We start from the raw sequence: 21,238 nt of genomic DNA, 5'->3' as shown, positions 1-21,238 counted from the left end.
CGACTGAATTGAGCTGAATGACTACATTTTATATTTGTACAGTTTTCCAAATAAAAATGGGTTAATAAAAAGTTGTATTACTAATGAGCAAACTTTTTTTTACATAGACCAGAAATGTTCGGAAGCTGGGGTCAGATCGCAGTGTCAGCCATGATTCAGCTCCCCAGGAGCACAAAGGATCAAGGGCCTTGCTCAAGCGCCCAAGAGTGGTAGATTGGCGATACTGGAACCTGAACCCCCATCCTTCAAATCAGCCTTAGCCACTGAGCTACCACTTCCCGTAGCTCTGTGAATAAACTGTTGGATACTGTAGGTCATGATATCAAATCCCAGCTCCACCAACCTGCCATTGCTGGATCCTTGAGCAGAGCCCTTAACCCTCAACTGCTTGGTTGTATAATTGATATAATTGTAAGTCAGTCTGGATAAAAGGTGACTGTCAAATACCGTAAATATAATAGTTCTGCTACAAAGGTTTAGGATTATAATTCCATGAACATTTTGCACTCAAGTGTCCACCAGTAACCTTAACAGTGATGGAACTATAATGAATTGTAACCAATGATAAATAAAAACCTAGAAAAAAACTTTGAGAGGAGCCCATCCTCAGCTGGGTGATTCCAAACATCCATTTTTTATAATTCCATCATTGTTGAGATTATCAGATGTTTCCTGGTGGACAGCTGAGTGCAAAACTGTTCATGCGAATTATAATCCTAAACCGTTATTACATTTAAGCAGACACACTTTATCCAGAGTGATATACAACCATCCCATTTACACAACTGAGCAGTTGAGGGTTAAATGGATTTGCTCAAGGTCCCAGCACTGGCAGGTTGGTAGAGAAGGGATTTTATATCATGACCTTCAGAGGTCCAAAAGCTTAACCAGCTTCTTTTCTACAAAATGTAAACAAATGTGTTAATTCCAGTGCAGCGGTGGACGGTAATAAAGTAAATGTAATTCGTTACTGTTCTTAAGTAGCTTTTTCATGTAGCTGTGTGTTTAGCAATCAGTGGTTCATTAATATCATTCTATTAATAGATCAGTGTGCTGAGAGTCACATTCGAGTCTTTTCACTTAAACTGAGTTGAGTAAGTAAAGAGTCCTGTGACAAAAATAATAACAGGAACATTATAGTTATAATAAATCATAGTACTTTGGATACTTAAGTACATTTGAAGGCAAATACTTTAGTACTTTTGCTCAACAGTTTAAAGGGACACTTTTACTTTTACTGGAGTCATATTTTACGGAGGGCATCTCTACTTTTACACAACTACATGGTTTGTGTAACACTGGTGAATGAGCTCAGGCCCCTACCACATTCCCCCTACCAGTCACACCACCATTCTCCAGTATATTAAGTGATCAAGACTTGTTTTTAGGGTCTTCTTTTCAAGATGGGTTTGTGCACCAAGAAGTAGAAGTGTGCTATTTATAGTGTCAGTTTCGCAAAATTCCAATTACGTGCAAACGTTAGTTGGTTAATTTAAACATTATTTAAATAGCAATATTAATTTCTCTTAAGAAGCTATTGAAATTTGCCTTGTTAAGGTGTTTAATTACAAAACAAAGTTGATTTGTTTTGCTTTACTTCAAAATGCATGAAATCCCAAGACAAATAGCAAAAGACAGTCAGTGCTTCACACTGACTGCACCCTAAGCCTCCTCATCTCACCTACATCAGTACCTGACTTTACTAACACCCATGTAGCTGAATGAATCTCACACAATCTCCACAAAATTTAGTGGAACATTTTCCCAGAAAAGAGGAGGATAATATAAAATGGGGACAAAATTTTGGAACGAAAGTCCACAAATTTTTGTCCGTATAGTGTATGGAATGAAGGCTACATATAAGTATTTGAGCTTAATGTACAATACACAGTATGTAAATGGATTTTACCTGCTTATTTGAATAACATTCATTCTCTTCTAGTCAGTGTATTTGTATGCGGATGATGAATGATTTCATTTTTTACATCCTGTAATCCAATCCGAATCCTATGTAATTGGAGAACCTGCTGCAATTCAACCACAAGAGAACCGAAGAATGTCACTTCAATCCAGAGGACTGGCAGCATCATGTAAATTCCGACACGTCTTTCAGTATTTGAGACGAATAATGAGGGTACTTTGCGTAAATTTTCATAGCGATAAACCAAAACTGCAGATTTATCGCCTTTCCTCGTCATTAGAGGAGGAAAATCTCATCAGTGAGAGTTGGGTCTGAATTTTTAATGGACAAAAGGGGTGTTTTATTTTTTTGTTGCTTAGTTCATGAATAGAAACATTCAGCACCTGTTTGCGAAAGGTCTTAAAGGACTACACGGGTAAAAAAAAGAAAATTTCTTCAAAATGGATTATGTAATGCTGAACCAGCACCGAAACTCAACCCTGGGTTCCTGCGCCAAGCCGTACGATATCGTTTATTTAGTGCTAAATAACATCCTACTTTTCCTAAGCTTTCCCAGCACCATTCTTGTCATCTGGAAACTTCTCAGCAGGTTCTACAAAACAGGGCGATTCATACCAGCCGAAATCTTCCTCCTACAAATCAACTTCATTAACATCTGCGTGTTCATCTCACAGCTGCTCATTTTCCAAGATATCTTGCACGCCGGTTTCTTCTCGAATAACCTCTACATGGTTCTCTACAGCCCGAGCTTAACCGCGAGACCCATCTTCTCACTCGCTATCTGCGTGATCTTCTATTTAGCCATTGTCCATCCAGTGACCTACATGACCACCAAAACCTTACACCATTGGGAATGGCTGGTCACCGCTCTCATCTGGCTCTACGCCCTAGCAATCAATTTAGCCATTATCTTCTACAAACTTGACATTTTTCAACCCATCTTCATGCTGGTGCTCTCCAGCATTATGTTTCCCTGCGTGTTCTTCTACATCGAGAAGCTGAGAGTCCTGTTCTGCAGCAGACAAAGCCTCAACCCGGTCAAGAGAAAAGCCATCCGACTGATTCTGGCCACCTTGATAGTCTTGTTCTTCTGCTATATTCCCAGACTGTACTTCCTCATCTATCTGCATCTAGCTCCAAATGACTGGCACAGGTTCCTGTGCACTGAGGGCTTGGTGTTTATGATGCTTTCCAAGTTTTCGGAGGTCGCGATGCCTGTAATATTCCTGTACAGTTTACGTCGACTGGATGTCTAATCGCCTTCAAACTAAAAAAAACAACTCACACTTTTGTCATGTTTTTTTTTTTTTTTTATTACATTTCTGGATAAAGTAACTCTCGAACTCTCTAGATCTCTTAGACGTTTTTGCTTTTTATTATAATTTATATTTATTATATAATTTATAGAGTATTAACATATATGAAATTAGATCTATATAATTATATCAAAGTTTATCAAGAATTTGCCAATCATTGTTTTGTGAAATGTTGGAAATAAAGATATATTTAATTATTAACTCTTTACAAAATAAAGTATTTCTGTGCAACATCTGGGTGGATGTTTGATCCCAAACACATTGATCGCAAAGACGAACACTAAAGATCTGTTATTGAATTGAAATGGACCACAAACTCAACAATCTGATGCTCATAATACTGCTTATTTTGTGTGAATTATCAGATTTTTCTTTGTATGTTCATTTAGTCCCTGTTTGCTGAACCTCTACTCCTCTGGGAAGATGTTCCACCAGATTATGGAATGTGCTTGTGGAGATTTGTGTGAGATACATTCAGCTACAGATGTAGGTGAGATGAGGAAGCTTGGGGTGAAGTCAGCGTGAGGCATTCGTCCCAATAAAGTTTAGGTCAGAGGTCTAGAGCAGGCATGTTGGAACAGCTTTGGGTCTCCTAAATGCGAGTGCATCCAAATACGTCCTATACAATTGTGTGCCTCCAATCTTGCCAAGAACCACATATGGTTGGAGACGTGGTGTTTAAATACTTCAGACAGTGTAGATGTATACAAATCCATACCTACTCACACTGCTGACTCAGCATTCTAATGGACCTTTCACTATTCTAACCTTGAACATATTTGAACACCTTTGAGAGAAAGAAAACTGGAATAGTCTAAATCTGGGGGGAAAAAGCATCATCACATTAGTCTAATGATCAGGTGTCCACCAAGATATGGTTTTATATATAATCAAATGATTATCTCTCTCTCTCTCTCACTCTCACACACACATATATATATATATATATATATATATATATATATATATATATATATATATATATATATATATAGATAGATAGATAGATAGATAGATAGATAGATAGATAGATAGATAGATAGATAGATAGATAGATAGATAGATAGATAGATAGATAGATAGATAGATAGATAGATAACATTACATAGCACTGCATTTGATTATGGGAAATGAATTACTAAGCATTAAAAAAAGGATTTTATATAAACACAATTTAGTATTTAAATATAAGTCCAAAATCAGATTATTTAGCTAAACGTACCGAGGGTGTATGTAACCTAATGCACTCTGCTGTAATAAGAATTTCAATACATCTCTTTCTTTTAACTGCTCAGTAATTTATTTCCCAGTAATCAAATGCAGTGCTATGTAATATGAGAATCCGTGAATCCTTGACACGCCATGCATATGGTTGCCAAATGGGTGGTCATGTAAATTCACATGTCTGTCTGCACTTTTCACACATGAAGTCGAACCATAACCATGACGCATTAACACTGTATGTTTCAAATCAATCAATATGCACACCATTCACAAGATAAATGACAAAGAGAAGGAAAGGCTGAAACAAAAAACGATGTCAATCTTGATTGGTTATAGTTCTAATTGGTGTGTTATAGATGCGCATCTCCATAACTGAAGCCGATGCGATTTGCATCTTTATGCATAGCCAAGGATATGATACATTAAAGATGCATATGAAACAGATACCAATGTGATGTGATTCACCCCCGACACAGACAGACAGACAGACAGACAGACAGACAGACAGACAGACAGACAGACAGACAGATGCGTGGATGTTACACACTAGCTTTACAGTTCTTAATGAAATAAAAGCTAAATTCTACCATGTATTATATTAAAATTAACGTTGTTATTCTGCTAATTTATTAGTTCATAATATTAAAAAAAAAAAATACATGTATAAATAGAGCACATGACTCTGTAATTAGCTTAAGGGATGCCCTTTTAGAAATATTTACAGCCAATTACAGAGTCATGTGCTCTATGCGAGCCAATTACAGAGTCCTAGTCCTAGTCCTAGCGAGGAGCCCAGGAGTAGAACTTGGTGTGGCTGAGATTTGAACTCATAAACTTCAGATCCATAGCCTTAAACACTAAACTATGACCTCTATGGTACAATGAGGAAGAATCCAATTTAATTTTTAAATCCATTTCAATGCCTAATTCAGCTTTTCAGTGACCTCTACTGAGAAAAACAAAACAGGTCCCCTCTAATGAGAGACATAAAGCTGTTCCTTATTTTTCAAAAGAATTCCAAATGGCATTTTTTCCTTATTTTGGCCCACAGTTCCTAACTTGGGCATCTCATGTATAATGGTTTGAGTCCAACCTCTGACAGCATCTCATAATCCAGTCTCACCTTAAGCTCCACAATTGCAATTACAATTACACTGCTTTACTTGTATAGGACAGGAAGAGCTGTATGATATTATCACCAAAGTCAAATCAACATCATGTCTGTTAGATCCCATTCCAACTAAACTACAGAAACAAGTGTTACATACAGCTGGAGAGCCTTTTCTCAATATTATTAACTCCTCACTGCCTTTAGCTCACGTCCATAAACCACTCAAATTGGCAGTTATTAAGATTATAAAGTTATTAAGATTTATTTATTATTAAGTTATTAAGATTTTAGAAAGGGTTGTGTTTGCCCAGTTATGTTTCTTCTTACAAGAAAACAAAGATTTTAAATGACCCGTTTTTAGCTTTAGACCAAGGCTACATCTCTGTTTTGCTAAATCTTAGCACTGCCAATACTATAGATCGTGACTTTCTCCTTGATCGCTTACAGAATTACATCAGTATTCAGGGACAGGAATTAAGCTGGTTTATATGCCTGTCTGATACCTGTCTGATCGTTACCATTTTGTAGATTTAAATTGAGAACTATCCAGGTTAATGCAAATAAATTATGGGGTGCCACAAGGTTCAGTTCTAAGACCCCTGCTTTTCACAATATACATGCTTCCCTTATTAGCTTCCACTGTTATGCAGATAATACTAAACTGTATATCTCATGAAAACCAGACAAAACATCTTAATTGACCAGGTTAACTGAATGTGTTAAAGAATTAAAAGATTTGATGATGCATAACTTTCTATTATTAAATTGTGATAAGACAGATTTCGCTCATCGGCCCAAAAACCAGTAGAGAGAAGCTCCAGCAATTCAACTTGCATTAAGAAGAATGTACTGTAAATATTAGTTCAACAGAGTTATTTTAGACACCAACTTGTCTTCTAAAAACCAAATCACCTACATTACAAAAACAGGCTTCTTCCATCTTAGATCTGATGCAGAGAAGCTCGTCCATGCGTTCATGACCTCCAGACTGGACTATTGTAATACATTACTAGGTGGATGTCCTGCATCATTAATAAACAAGCTACAGTTTGTCCAAAATGCAGCAGCCAGAGTTTTCACAAGATCGAGAAAATATCACCATATAACCACAATCTTCTCATCCCTACACTGGCTTCCTGTTAAGTTTCGTATCGACTACACACTTTTGTTACTTACCTATAAAACACTAAATGGTTTAGCTCAGATGTATCTTTCCAGTCTTCTAACATTCTACAATCCGTCTCGATCACTGAGATCTCAAAACTCCAGACTTCTAGTAGTTCCTAGAATAGCAAAGTCCACTAAAGCTGGTAGATCATTCTCACATTTAGCTCCTAAACTTTGGAACAGTCTTCCTGACAGTGTTCGGGGCTCAGACACTCTCCCAGTTTAACTGCAGATTAAAGACGTATCTTTTTAGCGAGTTCTACACATAACACATATCACATATGATAACCTTGTGCTCCAGAACATCTGATCACATGCACATTATCAACTTAATATCATAAACAGCAGCTACACTAATTCCTCTCCACTGCTTATCTTTCTTTACCCATCCCGAGGCACCCTGATGTTGCACCAGCTCCAGTTGTGTCCCACCTCATGAAGATTATGGACCTTCAAAGAAGTAGATCTCCGCAAACATCGCGACCCATTTAGATTCCACTTCATGTGGAGTTTGGACATTGGACCTCTTAGAATGTTGAAAGGCTCTGGCATGGAGAAGCTGGTGTTGGATCTATGATGATCTTAAATGTTGAGCTATTTTATGAGTTGCTCAGTAGCTCCTGTTTCTGAAAGGACATTACTCATAATCTCCAATGCCAGTGCTCATGGTAGTTCTGGTTCATGGCAACACTCTCCAGTGTTTTGTATTGTTTTTAAGATTTATAATCACACTCTTGATATCACCTAAATGAGGATTGAGTCTGGTTCCTCTCAAGGTTTTCTTCTTTATAACATCTAAGGGAGTTTCTCCTTGCCATGGTCACCCCAGGCTGCTCATCAGGGATAAATACACATCATTCACTTTAATTCTTATGTTCTGTAAAGCTGCTTTAAGACAATGTCCATTGTGAAAAGCGCTACAGAAATAAACTTGAACTCAAACTATACATGATTTTCTACAGCCTGAGCTCTATGGCAAGACCTGACTTCCTACACTCCATCTGTCTGATCTTCTACAGGCGTCGGACAAAGAACCTAAAACACTGGCCAATAGGTTTCACGGGTATATGTGTAGCCTTGTGGTTTATTTTTTTCTGATGAATCCTTCACAATCTTCAAGAAACAACCGGAAACTTATCTTTTCTGGGAGCGTCTATCTGCCTCTTATTCTTGATCCCTTCCCGTCCTAAGGTTTTGCAAATTTGAGCAATGACGGAAACTGTAACGGGTATAACGGACGCTTCGTGTGTTTATTACCATCTAATGATAAAACGCCGCAAGTCAAAAGCGGCTGCCAAATGAATAAATGTAAACAGGGTTTATAAGTGTGAACTTTGCATTATTGCAATCCATACAATTTAATTGGAGATATCAGAGTTTGAAAGAGAACAAATTGTTGGTTTCGCATCTGTGACTAGAAAAGCAAGTCTGTGTGGTGTATAGAGCCACGTTATCCAGGGAAATGCCGGAATACCTCTAGGAAGGACAAACCACACCCAAAGCAAGAGGATGCTCTCTGAAAACAAGGTCTACTAGCCTGGATTGTATCCAAAAAACACCATAGGTTGCCCTAAGTACCAGATGGGAGGTGGGGTCATTTTTCAGGAAGGTATTTCACCAATACACACAACAAGAGTGGTGATGAACATGAAAGATCTGCTGAGACACTTTGGGATGTGTCCCTCCACCAGCATGATGTAGTGACCTGGCCATCGTTCTGTAACTGTAGGACCTACACCATATTAATATAGAAAAAAAGTATACTTTATAGCAGTGGTGGATAACAAATACCAAGCGCCAATTAAAACAAGTTCAAAACGGAGTGTGCGCTCGACCCTGATTGGTGGATTTCTGCGTGTTTCATTGGTTACGTTTTTATCCTCATAAATAAAAAGTAGTCCCCGATTTCGCAAAGATTTGTGAGTAATAAGCGAGATTTTTAAATTTGAAATGTAGTGAAGTTAAAGTTTTCTTAAATGGAAACACTTCAGTAAAATACAGATACGAGAAAAAGCTACTTAAGTACAGTAACGAATTACATTTACTTCCTTACTGTTCACCACTGATGTATAACAAAGTAAGGGGTATGCAAACTTTTGCACAGAGCTGTAATCCAATCTCTGGCTGTCATTGGGTTAAAATATATTCAAATCAAACGCTATGTAACGCGAGAACTTGCGAAAACGTAACCACAAGAGAAAAGAATGCAGAGACACATGCGAGTCAGTCATTATTTAAATAGTTGTTTCCACATTAATTCTAAATCCGGGATGATTTAAGACGGTAGATACTTTTATTTCTGGTCAAACAGATCAAGCCGCAGGACATTGACGCCGCAGCAGAGATAACGAGCGAACAGCGATGCTGATCCGTCATAATGACATGCTGACAGAAATATAATAAATGTAACTTTTTCACCCATGTGGTTTTTTATTGTTTTTTGCATCTATATATTCGGGGTGTGAAATTGTACGTTTAGGACATCGTGAATGAAGATCTAAGGATGGACATCCTCATGCTAAACTTTACCCAAAACGGAACGCTCATGGAGTGCAACCTGTCCCTAGGCGACATTCATGTAGTCATGAACAGCGTCCTCCTTTTCTTCAGCTTTCCCGCCACCTTCGTCGTGATCGCGACACTCGCGATCAGAATGTACAAAACGATGAGCTGCTCGTCGGCCGAACTTTTCCTCCTTCAAATCAACTTAGTCAACGTCTGCCTCTTCGTCTTTAATTTGCTGCTTTTCCTGGAAGTCGTGCACGTCCCCACCGTCCCCGAGACCGTCTACGCAATGTTCTTCAGCCTGACTTTAACGGCGAGGCCCGTCTTCTTACTCGCCATCTGTGTGATCTTCTACTTAGCCATCGCTCATCTGGTGACCTACCTGACCGTCAAAACCCTTCGCCACTGGGAGTGGCTGGTCATCACGTTCGGCTGGCTCTACGCCCTGCTCATCAATCTGCTGATTGTCATCTATGAAATTGACATTTTTCAACTAGACGTCGCTGGACTGTTATACACCGCCATTCTTCCCAGCATGTTCTTCAACATCGCAACACTCCGAGCCCTTTCCTCGAGCGGACCTGGGAACGCCGGCCAAGTCCTCAACCCGGCCAAGAAAAAAGCTTTCCGGATCATTCTGGGCATCCTGTTGACCATGATCCTGTACTTTGTTCCCAGGATTACGTACCTCATCTACCCTTTCATCGCCCCATTGGATGGTTACAGGTTCCAGTGTCAGGAGGGTTCAGTGATTTTGTTCCTGCCTAAGATTTCAGAGTTGGCCATGCCCGTAATATTTTTGTACAGTTTACGTAAACTAGATGTTTAATCGCACCTCGAGACATTACAACTTCTGTATATTTGTAATATAAAGGCAGCACCATGGAACAGTTGATCTCTAAATACGTTCAGACCCTGGACTGGGGAGCGTTAGAGCAATAACACCTACTGACTGTAATGAACACTTCTTTCCAAAGATCTTGACACCTTTTCCTCGAGACCTCGGATATACTGTAAATGTTATTCCGCCTGAGTATTACAACTGAATTTGAATTGAATGTGTCGATTAATTAAATTGCTGGGGGGAAAAAAAAGATAATAAAAATCTTACAACTTGTTTGAGTTAAACAGTTCAGTGCATGTTTTATTCCTTTTGTTCGGCGTGAAACTGAAGCGCTTCTTGTGCGCATGAACCAATCAAGAAAAAAAAAAACACATTAAATACATAAAGTAAGTGCAGTGGGTCAACGATGGCATGGACATGGAGTCTACAAATCTGTTCGGCTCGTGGTAAAAACTGGGTTGGCTGGTGAGAGCAGGGCAACTACAGCTCTGAAATCGAGACGAGACGAGACGAGACGAGACATCACCCTCTGACGTGGAAGAATCCTGACACGCTGAACAGATCAGAGCACGAACAGGTGATGCGGAAGTTCTGTATTGAGCTACAGGAGAGATCTGGTCGATATCTTTAAAGAAGTGGTGTCAACCGCTAAACAAGTCCTCGAGATGAAAAATGGAAATGAAAATCTCCAGCCTTTTCTGTTTCTTTGATTAGTCATTTGTATATTTATTTAAAAAACAAAAAAAAAAAAAAACACCAAAGCAGAGCTGAGAAAATAAGGGTGGTTCTAATCTGAGGGACAGAAATGTTGAGTAAGCAAATTCAGATCCAGTGCACGGCCATAATGCAAATCACAGAATTAACTTTTATTTGTTTCAATAATTATTCATTTTTTGTTATAAAAGCAGTTACTGGGAAACTAATATTATTGAAGGGAATCTATTTTTTAGAACGATTAAAAACTCGGAATTGCTCGAACCGTGCGTCTTTCTACTCGTTAAACTGGCATACGAGGGAGAGAGAGGAAAAAAGGGACGTTCTTCTTTCTTCAGTGGCAGTTCAGTAGCTTCAATCGTAACTTCTCTCTTCGTCTACTGCATTTCAAGGGAGCGCATTTGCTTTCACGCGATACTACATACTAACATTCAATAATCTCTCATAAATAAAGTGTAGAAATGAAAGGCGACTGCTCAGACGCTGCTAAACCAGGAGTGTGTTTACATTCCCCCTGCAAACAGCAGGTTTAATTCATGCGGTGAAACTCGTGTATTACAAATTTTTATTCCAAAGCCGTTTTTCTTTAAGTGTTAAGATTATTATTGATTTTTATTTTTTAAATTCATATCAAACCATCAGAAATTGCATTAATATTTCACCCTGTGATTAAATGCTTGAAATTTAAATTATAAAATGATTTGCTTTGTTGAAAGGGGTTTGTATGTTCGATTTCTACACCAGCCCTTTGTTAGAAACAGTGATGTCAACGATATTACAATAGTTGGAAACATTCGCACACACACCCACACCCAATTAATCTGACTACGATAAAATTCCACTCTCTCGGTCAGGACTGGACAGCGGCGGAGCGTTTTTGAAACAAAACATGACCCGATAGTGAAGTATCTGTCGAACAGGTACAGGTTTGGATATTAGCGATCGATGGAAGAAGAAGATACATTCTTAGATGCCAGCAGCTATGGAAGCAGTGTGTGTGTGTGTGGGTGGGTTGATGGTTTTACATGGCTTTCACTTTAATTTGCTTCATCTTCATCTGCTTCTTCTCCATTTTCTTTTGCTCTCGGCGCTGAACGGCCTCCTGCGAGACGCACGCACAGACAAGAATGAAATATCGGTTAAACGTCAGTGAAAATATCTGATATCGAGATCTGATTTTAGGTGCAACAAATACACTTAAATCAAATCATTTTTAAAGACTGAGTTTATGATGGTAAAACGAGTTCAATGACAAACGCAGCATTTGACTGATTGGACTTCGCCCGATTGCTGGTTTATTCCGTTAAAACAGGGCTTTTTCTCCTATATTATCTGCCCAACCGCCATCCACGATTTTGTCTCCTACCTCTAGACGGCGCTGTCTCTCAGGGTCCTCCTCGTTCATTATTCGCTCTTTCTCCGCTCTCTTTTTCTCCTCCCGGCGTGTCTGCGCAGCTTCCTGCCTCTGAGCGTGAGTCTGCTTCAGGAAGTTCTCCTCAACCCGGGCACGGTTCTTTTCTGCCTTCATCTTCCCCTACAAACACACACACACACACAACTTATTATACTATTCTGTTATGAAAGTACACACCTTGTGCATGTGTGTGTGTGAGTGTATATACTTGCCTCTCTGTTGAGGCGCAACTTCTTGACTTTGTCAATGCTGTAGATCACCATGTTCATAAGTGGCAGCAGGCCATCCATGTCTTTGGGAGAAGTGTTACCCATTCCAGGCACTACACACACACACACACACACACACACACACACACACACACACACACACACACACACACACACACACTCTTATTAGTCAACTTCCAATACCAAACCTAGGCAGAAAATGGAGCAGCAGGATTTTTGGTTTTTGAGAGTCACAGTCATGTAACAGTAGGTTTTGTAAGTAGCTACGTCACACGGGTTTCCTTGGAAACCATGCTAACTCATACACTAAATGGTGAAAGGAATCCTGAACCAACGTGGCTACTATTCCATACATGCAATTCAGTCTAGACTGAACCGTCTAAACTCTGTACGCGTTATTTAGAGAGCAGATTAATCAGCACCCATTGTTGATCACTGGAACTATTTGCAAAATCAGTCTTAATAGTTTTTCCGGGTAGCGTCCTTTGCTGGAGCAGCTGAGGTCGTCTGCCGTCGTTACAAATCATAAGGCAAATTACTGACACCACGTGCTGTTTGTTTTTACACGCGAGACTGCGCGTTGCACAGAGAGCGCTTTATTTATTAATAATCATATATTATATTTATTATTATATTCATATTCATCTCCTTCAGCACATTTCCATGATTCTGCATGTCTGTTTTTTTTTTTTTTTTTTTATCCAGTATTTATTGAAATAACTATTGGTTGATTTATTCGATCTAAAGTAGCTATTGGTATCAGTAAAATCAGGCGACTTTTCGGAAAAAATCTCCGACTAGTGGAGAACATCTTGGGAGGATTTACAAGAAGCACGCCAAAGTGTTTCAGCTGAAAGTTTGGAAAAACAAACTGTCCGGGTGCCAAGAGTGTGTGTGTGTATATATGAGTGTGTGTGTGTGTGTGTAAAGCTGTTCTTCATGCGAAGGTGAGATTTTTCAATGAAAATAAAATCTGCACACTATTTGTTTGGTCAAAGTAAATATTTATACCTAGTTCATACAGAGAATCTAAAGGAACATGCATGTGTCTCTCAAAAACCATAAAAGGGGTCCAAACTTTTGACAGGCACCATATCTAAACAATCGCTAGATGATTATGACGTCCTGTTTGCGGGTCTCACCATTAAATGTAAACAGCAGCGTTTTCTTGGTCTCAGGGAGCTTTAAGGGCTGACCCTCCCTAAAACACACCACAACAGCAAGAAAAAAAAGATTAATAATATTATCTTGGTTGCACCTCTTTTCCACTCTGTTCATTACATACCAGTAACATTGATTTACTTCCACACCACGTCATTGTATTCCATTTAGCTTGACGTTAATCACACGTCCTAATGTTCTAGCCATGCTTCCATTTTCCGGCGATGTTAACGTTTTAAAGTGTCTTAATAATGATAATAAAAGGGTTTGCACGTAGGGTCTCCACTTTTTGTTTAACATCTGGGACAGGTTGTGTGCATGCTGCTCTCGGGTTGTCCATCAAACTACATTTCTGATGTACTAACAAAGTGTTATTTGGTTTTATTTTTTCAGTATTTCAACTTCTAGCATCACCTTTCCAAAGCTCAGTTTTACAGATCAGTGCTCTATGGCACACATCAAGTAGAAAACCAGGTCTGGTCTCCCCGGGCCGAATCACAGCACTAAATATCTTACTTTTGGAAGAAAAAAAACTACCTGGACTAAAGTAGTGTTTCTCAAACTTTTTCTGACATTCCCCTCAGCTCCATGAAGATCTGCTTTACATGGGTTGGAATGGAGGATCTGCTGCTATAGAGCTCCAACCTCAACCCTACTGAAAACCTTTGGGATAAATCATCATGCTGACTGCACCCCACTGCCTCCTCACCTCACCTACATCAGTACCTGACTTTATTAACACCCTGATAGCTGAAATCTCCACAAGCACAGTCCAGAACCTAGTGGAACATCTTCCCAGAAGAGTGGAGGCTACTGTAAGAGCAAACGGGGACTAAAGATGGAATGGGACTTTCAAAAAAGGAGCAAATCTTGTGGTCTATGTATTATATAGAAGTGTATAAAAAAAATGGCAATCACTTACTCTTGCATAACTTTTGGACCAGAAAATTGGTCCGAGAAATGGATGGACTCGATTTTGTCGGCATTGTTAGTGATGTAATGTACCATCTAAAAAAAAATTAAAGAAATCATAAAGAATTCAAAATAAAAAGCATTAATCAAAAGCAAAACACAAACAATAAAATGCAAAAAACAAATAAATAAAATGTAATACGTGGCACACTTCCACCACCTCACCTTGTTGTCCATCACTCCATCCGTGACCTCGCCCATCTCTGATAGGATGGTCAGAGACTCAGGGAGGTTGTACTTCGCCCCCGACTTGGGCTTGTCCCCGCAGAACTCGCTCTGGAGGAAAACAAGACAGATACGCAGAGGAAGTTAAAACAATTTCAGGAATGATCTCGCAGAGGACAGAAAGGGGGTCCTCACCAGGTCCTGCATCTCCTTCTGCATGCGTCCCATGGCCTTCCGGTGTCCGACTGCAAACACGAATGTGTCCATGTCCTCGTCATTTAGTGTTACTTTGATTTGCTGACAAAGATAAAAAAAAAAGAAAAAAAAACATCTAGTGAGAAAACGTGCCAGCTATGCATTTGGGTTTATATATGCGTGTGTGTGTGTGTGTGTGTGTGTGTGTTATATATACACCTACCACTTGGTCACAAACAGGTCTCATCATCCTGGCCAGAACGTTGAGCAGATCCTGTCTTTTAAGAAACTGCAACAATTCAATGAGGCAGTATTTAATATTCAGTAACATCACACAACATCGAAACAGCATTCTGATTTGAGCTGTAATACACATACTCTGCCATCTACTGGTCATTTATGATACTGCACCATTGATAGATTCACTCTGGTCCACCTTTTAGTGAAACCGTCAAACATTTAAAACACAAAGATTATTACATTGCATTATTAAATGCTGTACATATATTTGCATATTCATTTGCACACTTGCTACTATTTGCACTTCTGGTAGATGCTGAACTGCATTTCGGTGCTGTGTACCTGTGAAATGACAAAGATCTATCTATTTGTATGTCATTTTTTGTAATATTTTTCCATAACAGATAACCTTAGTTAGGATCTGAGCCTGATTTTAACAACTCCATGCTCTGTTTACATGGACCAGGAACAATTCTCATCTATTTTTAAAGAACAGCAGAACTTTTATCACACTTTGTCACAATGCATCAAAAAGCCAATCAGATTCCTTACTTTTGTCAAACAGTTTACCCTCGAAATATCGAAATAGGACTGAATGGTTTAGAGACCTGTCAGAACCTTCTGTACACATCGAGGCTTTTTGATTCTCATGACGTTAAAAACGTCCGTCTTGAGAAACGAATGTACATCCAAACTACCTTGAGCTGAATGAGCATGCCTTCACAGCAGACACGTCCTGAGCACCACAGGTTGTAGATGTGCTCGTTCTCCTGGTTCAGCTTCCCTGTGCTGGTCGGCTCCTTACTCGTCCCGTCATCACCTGCGCGTCAGAAAATAACACCGCTAAAAAAAAAGGCCGGAAATCCGGGTCAGGGAAGTTTCAAAACGGTTATGGTTCTCACCGACGAGGGCGAAGTTGCTCTCCAGCAGCTCCCTGTGCGAGTTAAACCAAGCCTGGGCCAGCCTGCTGTTCTTGTTCTTGCCAATGATGTAATTCATGATGTACGCCAGGAGGCCCGTCACCATCAGGATCTCCATGTAGTAGCTCTCCCAGCTGTTCTGCAGATGTGCTGGGACCTAACGAACATCAGCATCATCAACATCTGTCATATCGAGTATGGGTGGGAAAGTGGTACATGTGCAATTTTTACCTCCCGGTAGATGAGCGTGTCCTTGTTGGACGGGTTGGTCGTATCATGGCCCTCAAACTCCTCGTTGTCGTACATGCTGTAGATGTCTTGATCCTATAAAAAAAAAAAAAAAAGATTAAAAAAAGACCCGTATGGCCATAACGGTGAGTTCGGTTATATCAAAAAAGATCCTTAATCTGTTATCACTTGCTAATGAAAGCATGATTCTTGGATACAGGGACCGAAAGAACACAACAGAAGTAAGGTTTGATCACCACGGAGTAACGAGCGGCTCCCTGAAGAACCTGCTCACACCCGCATGCTTTCAAATCAATGACATCCCTCACTTGCGCGATACTGATTTTTCCCTGTGACGATTTTCCTTTTAAAAACATCTTGAGTAGGGTTGAAAAATTTACATTTTTAAGACTGGAAACTTTCCAGGGGAATTAAGTGGGGAATATATGAGAATGAATTGGGGAATAATAAACTGGGAATTACGTGGGGAATATATAGGAATGAATGGGGGTAATAAACTGGGAATTAAGTGGGGAATATATGGGAATGAATGGGGGAATAATAAACTGGGAATTACGTGGGGAATATATAGGAATGAATGGGGGTAATAAAGTGGGAATTAAGTGGGGAATATATGGGAATGAATGGGGGAATAATAAACTGGGAATTAGGTGTTGAATATATGGGAATTAATGTGGGAATAATAAACTGGGAATTAAGTGGGGAATATATGGGAATGAATGTGTGTAATAAACTGGGAATTAAGTGTTGAATATATGAGAATTAATGTGGGAATAATAAACTGGGAATTAAGTGGGGAATATATGGGAATTTATAAACTGGAAATTAACTAAATTAAAAGGTTGAAATAACAGGGAATTTAAATGGAGTTTAAGTAAATGTAGATGCACTGTGCATTCCTCCAAAACATAAGACGCATTATTACTGAAATCCTGCACGCAAAATAGTCGAAAATGTCCATATTGGCGAGTTTTGGTGTAAATTACTTAACATAAATTTAGGTTTATAACGTCCATGTACAAGCTATTGTGCGACAGAATTGCATGAACAATTGAAAAGTAATTATTTTTTTCTAATCTGTATTAGTTTGCATGCATGTCTGCTTATGACCGAACAAACGAAAGTTTGAGACCGACATTGAGAATAAAATTTTGTGCTAACAAACTTAAACGTGTCTTTTGCATCATTTTCCACTTTAATAAACTGATTTGTTTTGCAGTTGGTCTTGTTGTCACTTTATAAAAGACAGCAGAAAGAGGTATCTCAGGACATTCAAAGAGCATCAGACTCACCTGTCCATCTCCGTCCTCAAACTCATCTTGCCCGTCCTCGTTCTCCACCGTGGCTTCGTCCTCATCGTCCTCCTCGAGAGCGGATGAAGGCGGCGGTCTGGTTGGAGGCTCTTTCTCCACCTCAACTGCCGCCTCGTCTGCGACGTCTTCAAACTCGGCGAAGTCGTTGTCGTCGAACTCAGTCAGGTCTTCGCCGTCATCGAAGTCGTCGTTATAGCGCCCCCTGGTGTCCGGCAGAGCCAGCAGCAGCAGGAGTGCAGGGAGCAGCAAGAGACAGTGCCTCATCCCTCACACAGCCTGGAAACAAAAACTGAACGAGACAAATATTTATTTTAAAGACTGCAGAACAGTATTTACATGTATGACCTATTACATGTATGACCTTGGTGAAAGCCCAGGTATACACTTTTTGCACAGCCTGGGGGAGAGTTCTGTGTATATCAATGTTTTAAGCGTAGACATCGTGTCCAGCGTAAACAAGTGGCCTCTTTCATACACCAACAGCTTCCAGCCAACAACATGATTACCAGTGAATGCACCAGAAATGGATGATTATTAGAAAAAAAGTCGGAATTGAGAGAGAGAAAAATTTCGGAATTGCGAGAGAAAAGTCAGAATTGCCAAACAAGTCGATATTGACTGCGGAATTGCAGATTTGCAAGATAAAAAAGTTGGAATTGCGAGAGAAACAAGTCGTAATTGACTGCGGAATTGCAAGAGAGAAAAAAAAGTCGGAATTGCGAGAGACAAATGTCGGAATTGCGAGAGACAAATGTCGGAATTGCAAGAGAAAAAAGTCGGAATAGCGAGACAAACGTCGGAATTGCGAGAGAAAAAAGTCGGAATTATTAATTTTAAGAGACCCATCTCTTTTTTCCTTGTGTATTTATTATTGATCTTATTAAAGAAAAAGTACTTCTTATTTAATTACTCTAATAATCAATAGATTAATCGGGAAGGATACTCAATTATTAAAATAATCCATAGACACAGTCCGAGTTCAGACACTAAATTTTTGTCAAATAGATTAACAGGGACGAGTTTACAGTTAAAGCACCCTGATTCCCCTCATGTTCACTTCCTGTTATTGGTAAAACATGAGACAACGTTAATAATCAAACAAAACTAAATCATGTCTGACATTCCCTTTTTTTTGCTTATTTGGTATAAAACTTTATACATTTTATAAAATACCAAATCATTCTTTTAATTCTGTAACAATATTCCGCATGTAAAATTTGCACAGATCTACAGTGATTCAATAAATAAATCAAAAACACAAATCACAGACAAACTGATTTGATGCTCATGTACAAAGTCAAGGTGCCATGGTGGTTCCACCTCAAGGCTTCAGGGTCTCTGGGTCTATTCAGGGCTTCCCACATCCATACTGGTTTCCTCCCTCATCCCCAGTTTCCTCACATAATCCACCAAAAACATGTTGATCGGTGACTGAATTAACCCCAGACGTTTGTGTGTGAGGTGACCAGTGATTCCCTTCTCACACCTGGCAATCCCTGGATAATCTCCAGATCCACTGAGACCTTGATCAGGACTAAACTAGATGTCTATTTAGTGATGTGTTGTCTTTCAATCAAGGATCTGAGCTCCCATTGGATCAATGATTCCTGCTCAGAATGTCCCTTTAACCTTCACTATAACTGCTTTAACAGAGAATAAAAACCAGAAGGAGGAAATAAAGTCTCTTATAAACCATTGAGTTGACGGAGAAGAAGAAAAATCCTTACCTGGGTAAATAAAAACTATTTTAAATCAGATTAACAGCACAGCTTTTGGACGTGGGTATTGCTAATATTACCCTGACCTGCTTTATCTACAGTGCGCATGCGCATATTCCCGAAGGTAACGTTCATAGTAGTTAGCATTAGCAGTTCCTTTTTATTCCTTACACGTTTGCTAATGCTACATACACGCCTCCACTTGCTTTTACGGTGTCTATAAACGCATAAACTATGCACATGAACCTCGTGACAGAAATAGTGAAAGCCAAAAGAAAAGTTTTAATAACATGACACTCGACTAGCCAGTTTAGCCAGGCTTAAAGCACATACACGCCCGGAATAGCATGAGAACTTTGACTTTTCTCAACATTACCTGTAACCCGACGCGCTAGAGAAGAGCAACACTTGGCAATTATGATATTTACCTGCAATGTTTAATCCTTTAATAGGGAAAAAATGAAATCTTGGCCCTCGGGTCGCAGCGACGAGTTTCCTTAACAGACTACCAGGGACTATGAGAGCCAGATTTACTTTGCGCATGCGCATTGATTCTCTTTCGGCTCATAATCGACTCACTGTATTATTATTATTATTATTATTATTATTATTATTATTATTATTATTATTTTCTAAATCTAGTTAGACCAAAATAAACAAACGGGCATTACTTTGCATCTATTAAAAATCTATATTTCTACATATCTATATATAGACAATACAAATCTTCATACGGTCAGTAAAACTGATAAACATCTTCTGGTAAAATGTTCTGCAAATTGGTTTCTAATTAAACATTTGAAATTAAATCATACCTAAAAGATGTATGATTAATTTCCGAGCTTTATTTGATTTAAAAAATTATGGAAGTCGATTCCTTTTATTGCAGAGCCGACTCAAAGAGCCGACTCGTTGTTGATCGACTCGTCATTAATGCGCGTCATGTTCGCGCATGCGCACATGTGCATGTCAGGGAGCTGCCATGCTGGATTGTAGAAAGGTTCAAAAATATCTCGGTGGAAGAGTCGGACCATATTTAACCCATGGCTATAGATAATCAGCCTCCAGTTTTAAAGTATTTATATATAAATGAATTGCAATGAGTTTATTTAAGGTTAAAAAAATTCCCCTTAGCTCAGATGTAATTGATCAGCAGGTGATATGGTGGGAATCCAAACCCTTCTTCTTCTTCATTTCTATTTATTCACATTTATTTTTACGGCATTTAGTAGACGCCTTACACTGAAACGACTAACAGTTATCTCAGTTATGCTTTTTAGGGCCTTGCACATGGGCCCAGCTGTGGCATCTTGGTGCTGCTGGGATTTGAACCCACAACCTTCCGATTAGAAGTCCACTGAGATACCACTTGGCTTTTTATTCTCTTGACTCTGGAGCTTTATGTCTAATGTAATTAAGAAATAATCAGTGTCCGATAATAGCATCAGACAGAGACATTAACAAACTTATTTTATAAACGTTAATAACAGTAACTGTAATGTTCTGTTCTGCTAAAATAATCCATCACATCGAGTCATTCGGGTAACACAACATCCCGGTGTCGATTATTTTCCTATAACAGCATGCTGGCTTTAATTCATTTCATATCACTTGAACTTATCAGATTTATAACGTTTTGATAACGTCTGATTACATTTGAAAGACATTTACATGTACATTTGTGGCATTTAGAAGTATCCAGAGCGACGTACAAAAGTGTTTAGAGTCTGTAGCAATAAATAAATCTACACTGTACGCTAGATTACAAACTTAATATAAATCAGTCTTCAAATCTGTTGAACTTTTTAAAAACTTCGCAAACTTTTTTTATTAACGCAGACTTGGACAGTGCTTGTTTA

The 21,238-nt window shown here is 39.0% G+C and overlaps 1 protein-coding gene across 1 annotated transcript; it reads right to left on the bottom strand.

Annotated features, from left to right (window-relative positions):
- Nucleotides 1–10,361: 10,361 nt before the first annotated feature.
- On the bottom strand, nucleotides 10,362–19,946 carry ccdc47 (coiled-coil domain containing 47). The gene is made up of 13 exons (XM_046865831.1): nucleotides 19,808–19,946; nucleotides 17,641–17,950; nucleotides 16,331–16,423; nucleotides 16,082–16,256; nucleotides 15,878–15,999; nucleotides 15,163–15,228; nucleotides 14,940–15,041; nucleotides 14,745–14,855; nucleotides 14,530–14,615; nucleotides 13,589–13,647; nucleotides 12,429–12,538; nucleotides 12,169–12,336; nucleotides 10,362–11,904 (listed from the first exon to the last, which is right to left on the bottom strand). Exons 2-13 carry the CDS (start codon nucleotides 17,923–17,925, stop codon nucleotides 11,824–11,826), a joined length of 1,458 nt encoding a protein of 485 aa, XP_046721787.1. The 5' UTR covers nucleotides 17,926–17,950; nucleotides 19,808–19,946; the 3' UTR covers nucleotides 10,362–11,823.
- Nucleotides 19,947–21,238: the final 1,292 nt, after the last annotated feature.

The sequence above is a fragment of the Silurus meridionalis genome, chromosome 14, assembly GCF_014805685.1.
Source record: "Silurus meridionalis isolate SWU-2019-XX chromosome 14, ASM1480568v1, whole genome shotgun sequence".
Taxonomy (NCBI): Eukaryota; Metazoa; Chordata; class Actinopteri; order Siluriformes; family Siluridae; genus Silurus; species Silurus meridionalis.
Note: the sequence above shows the minus strand (reverse complement) of the source record. Positions and strands in the feature narration are given on the sequence as shown.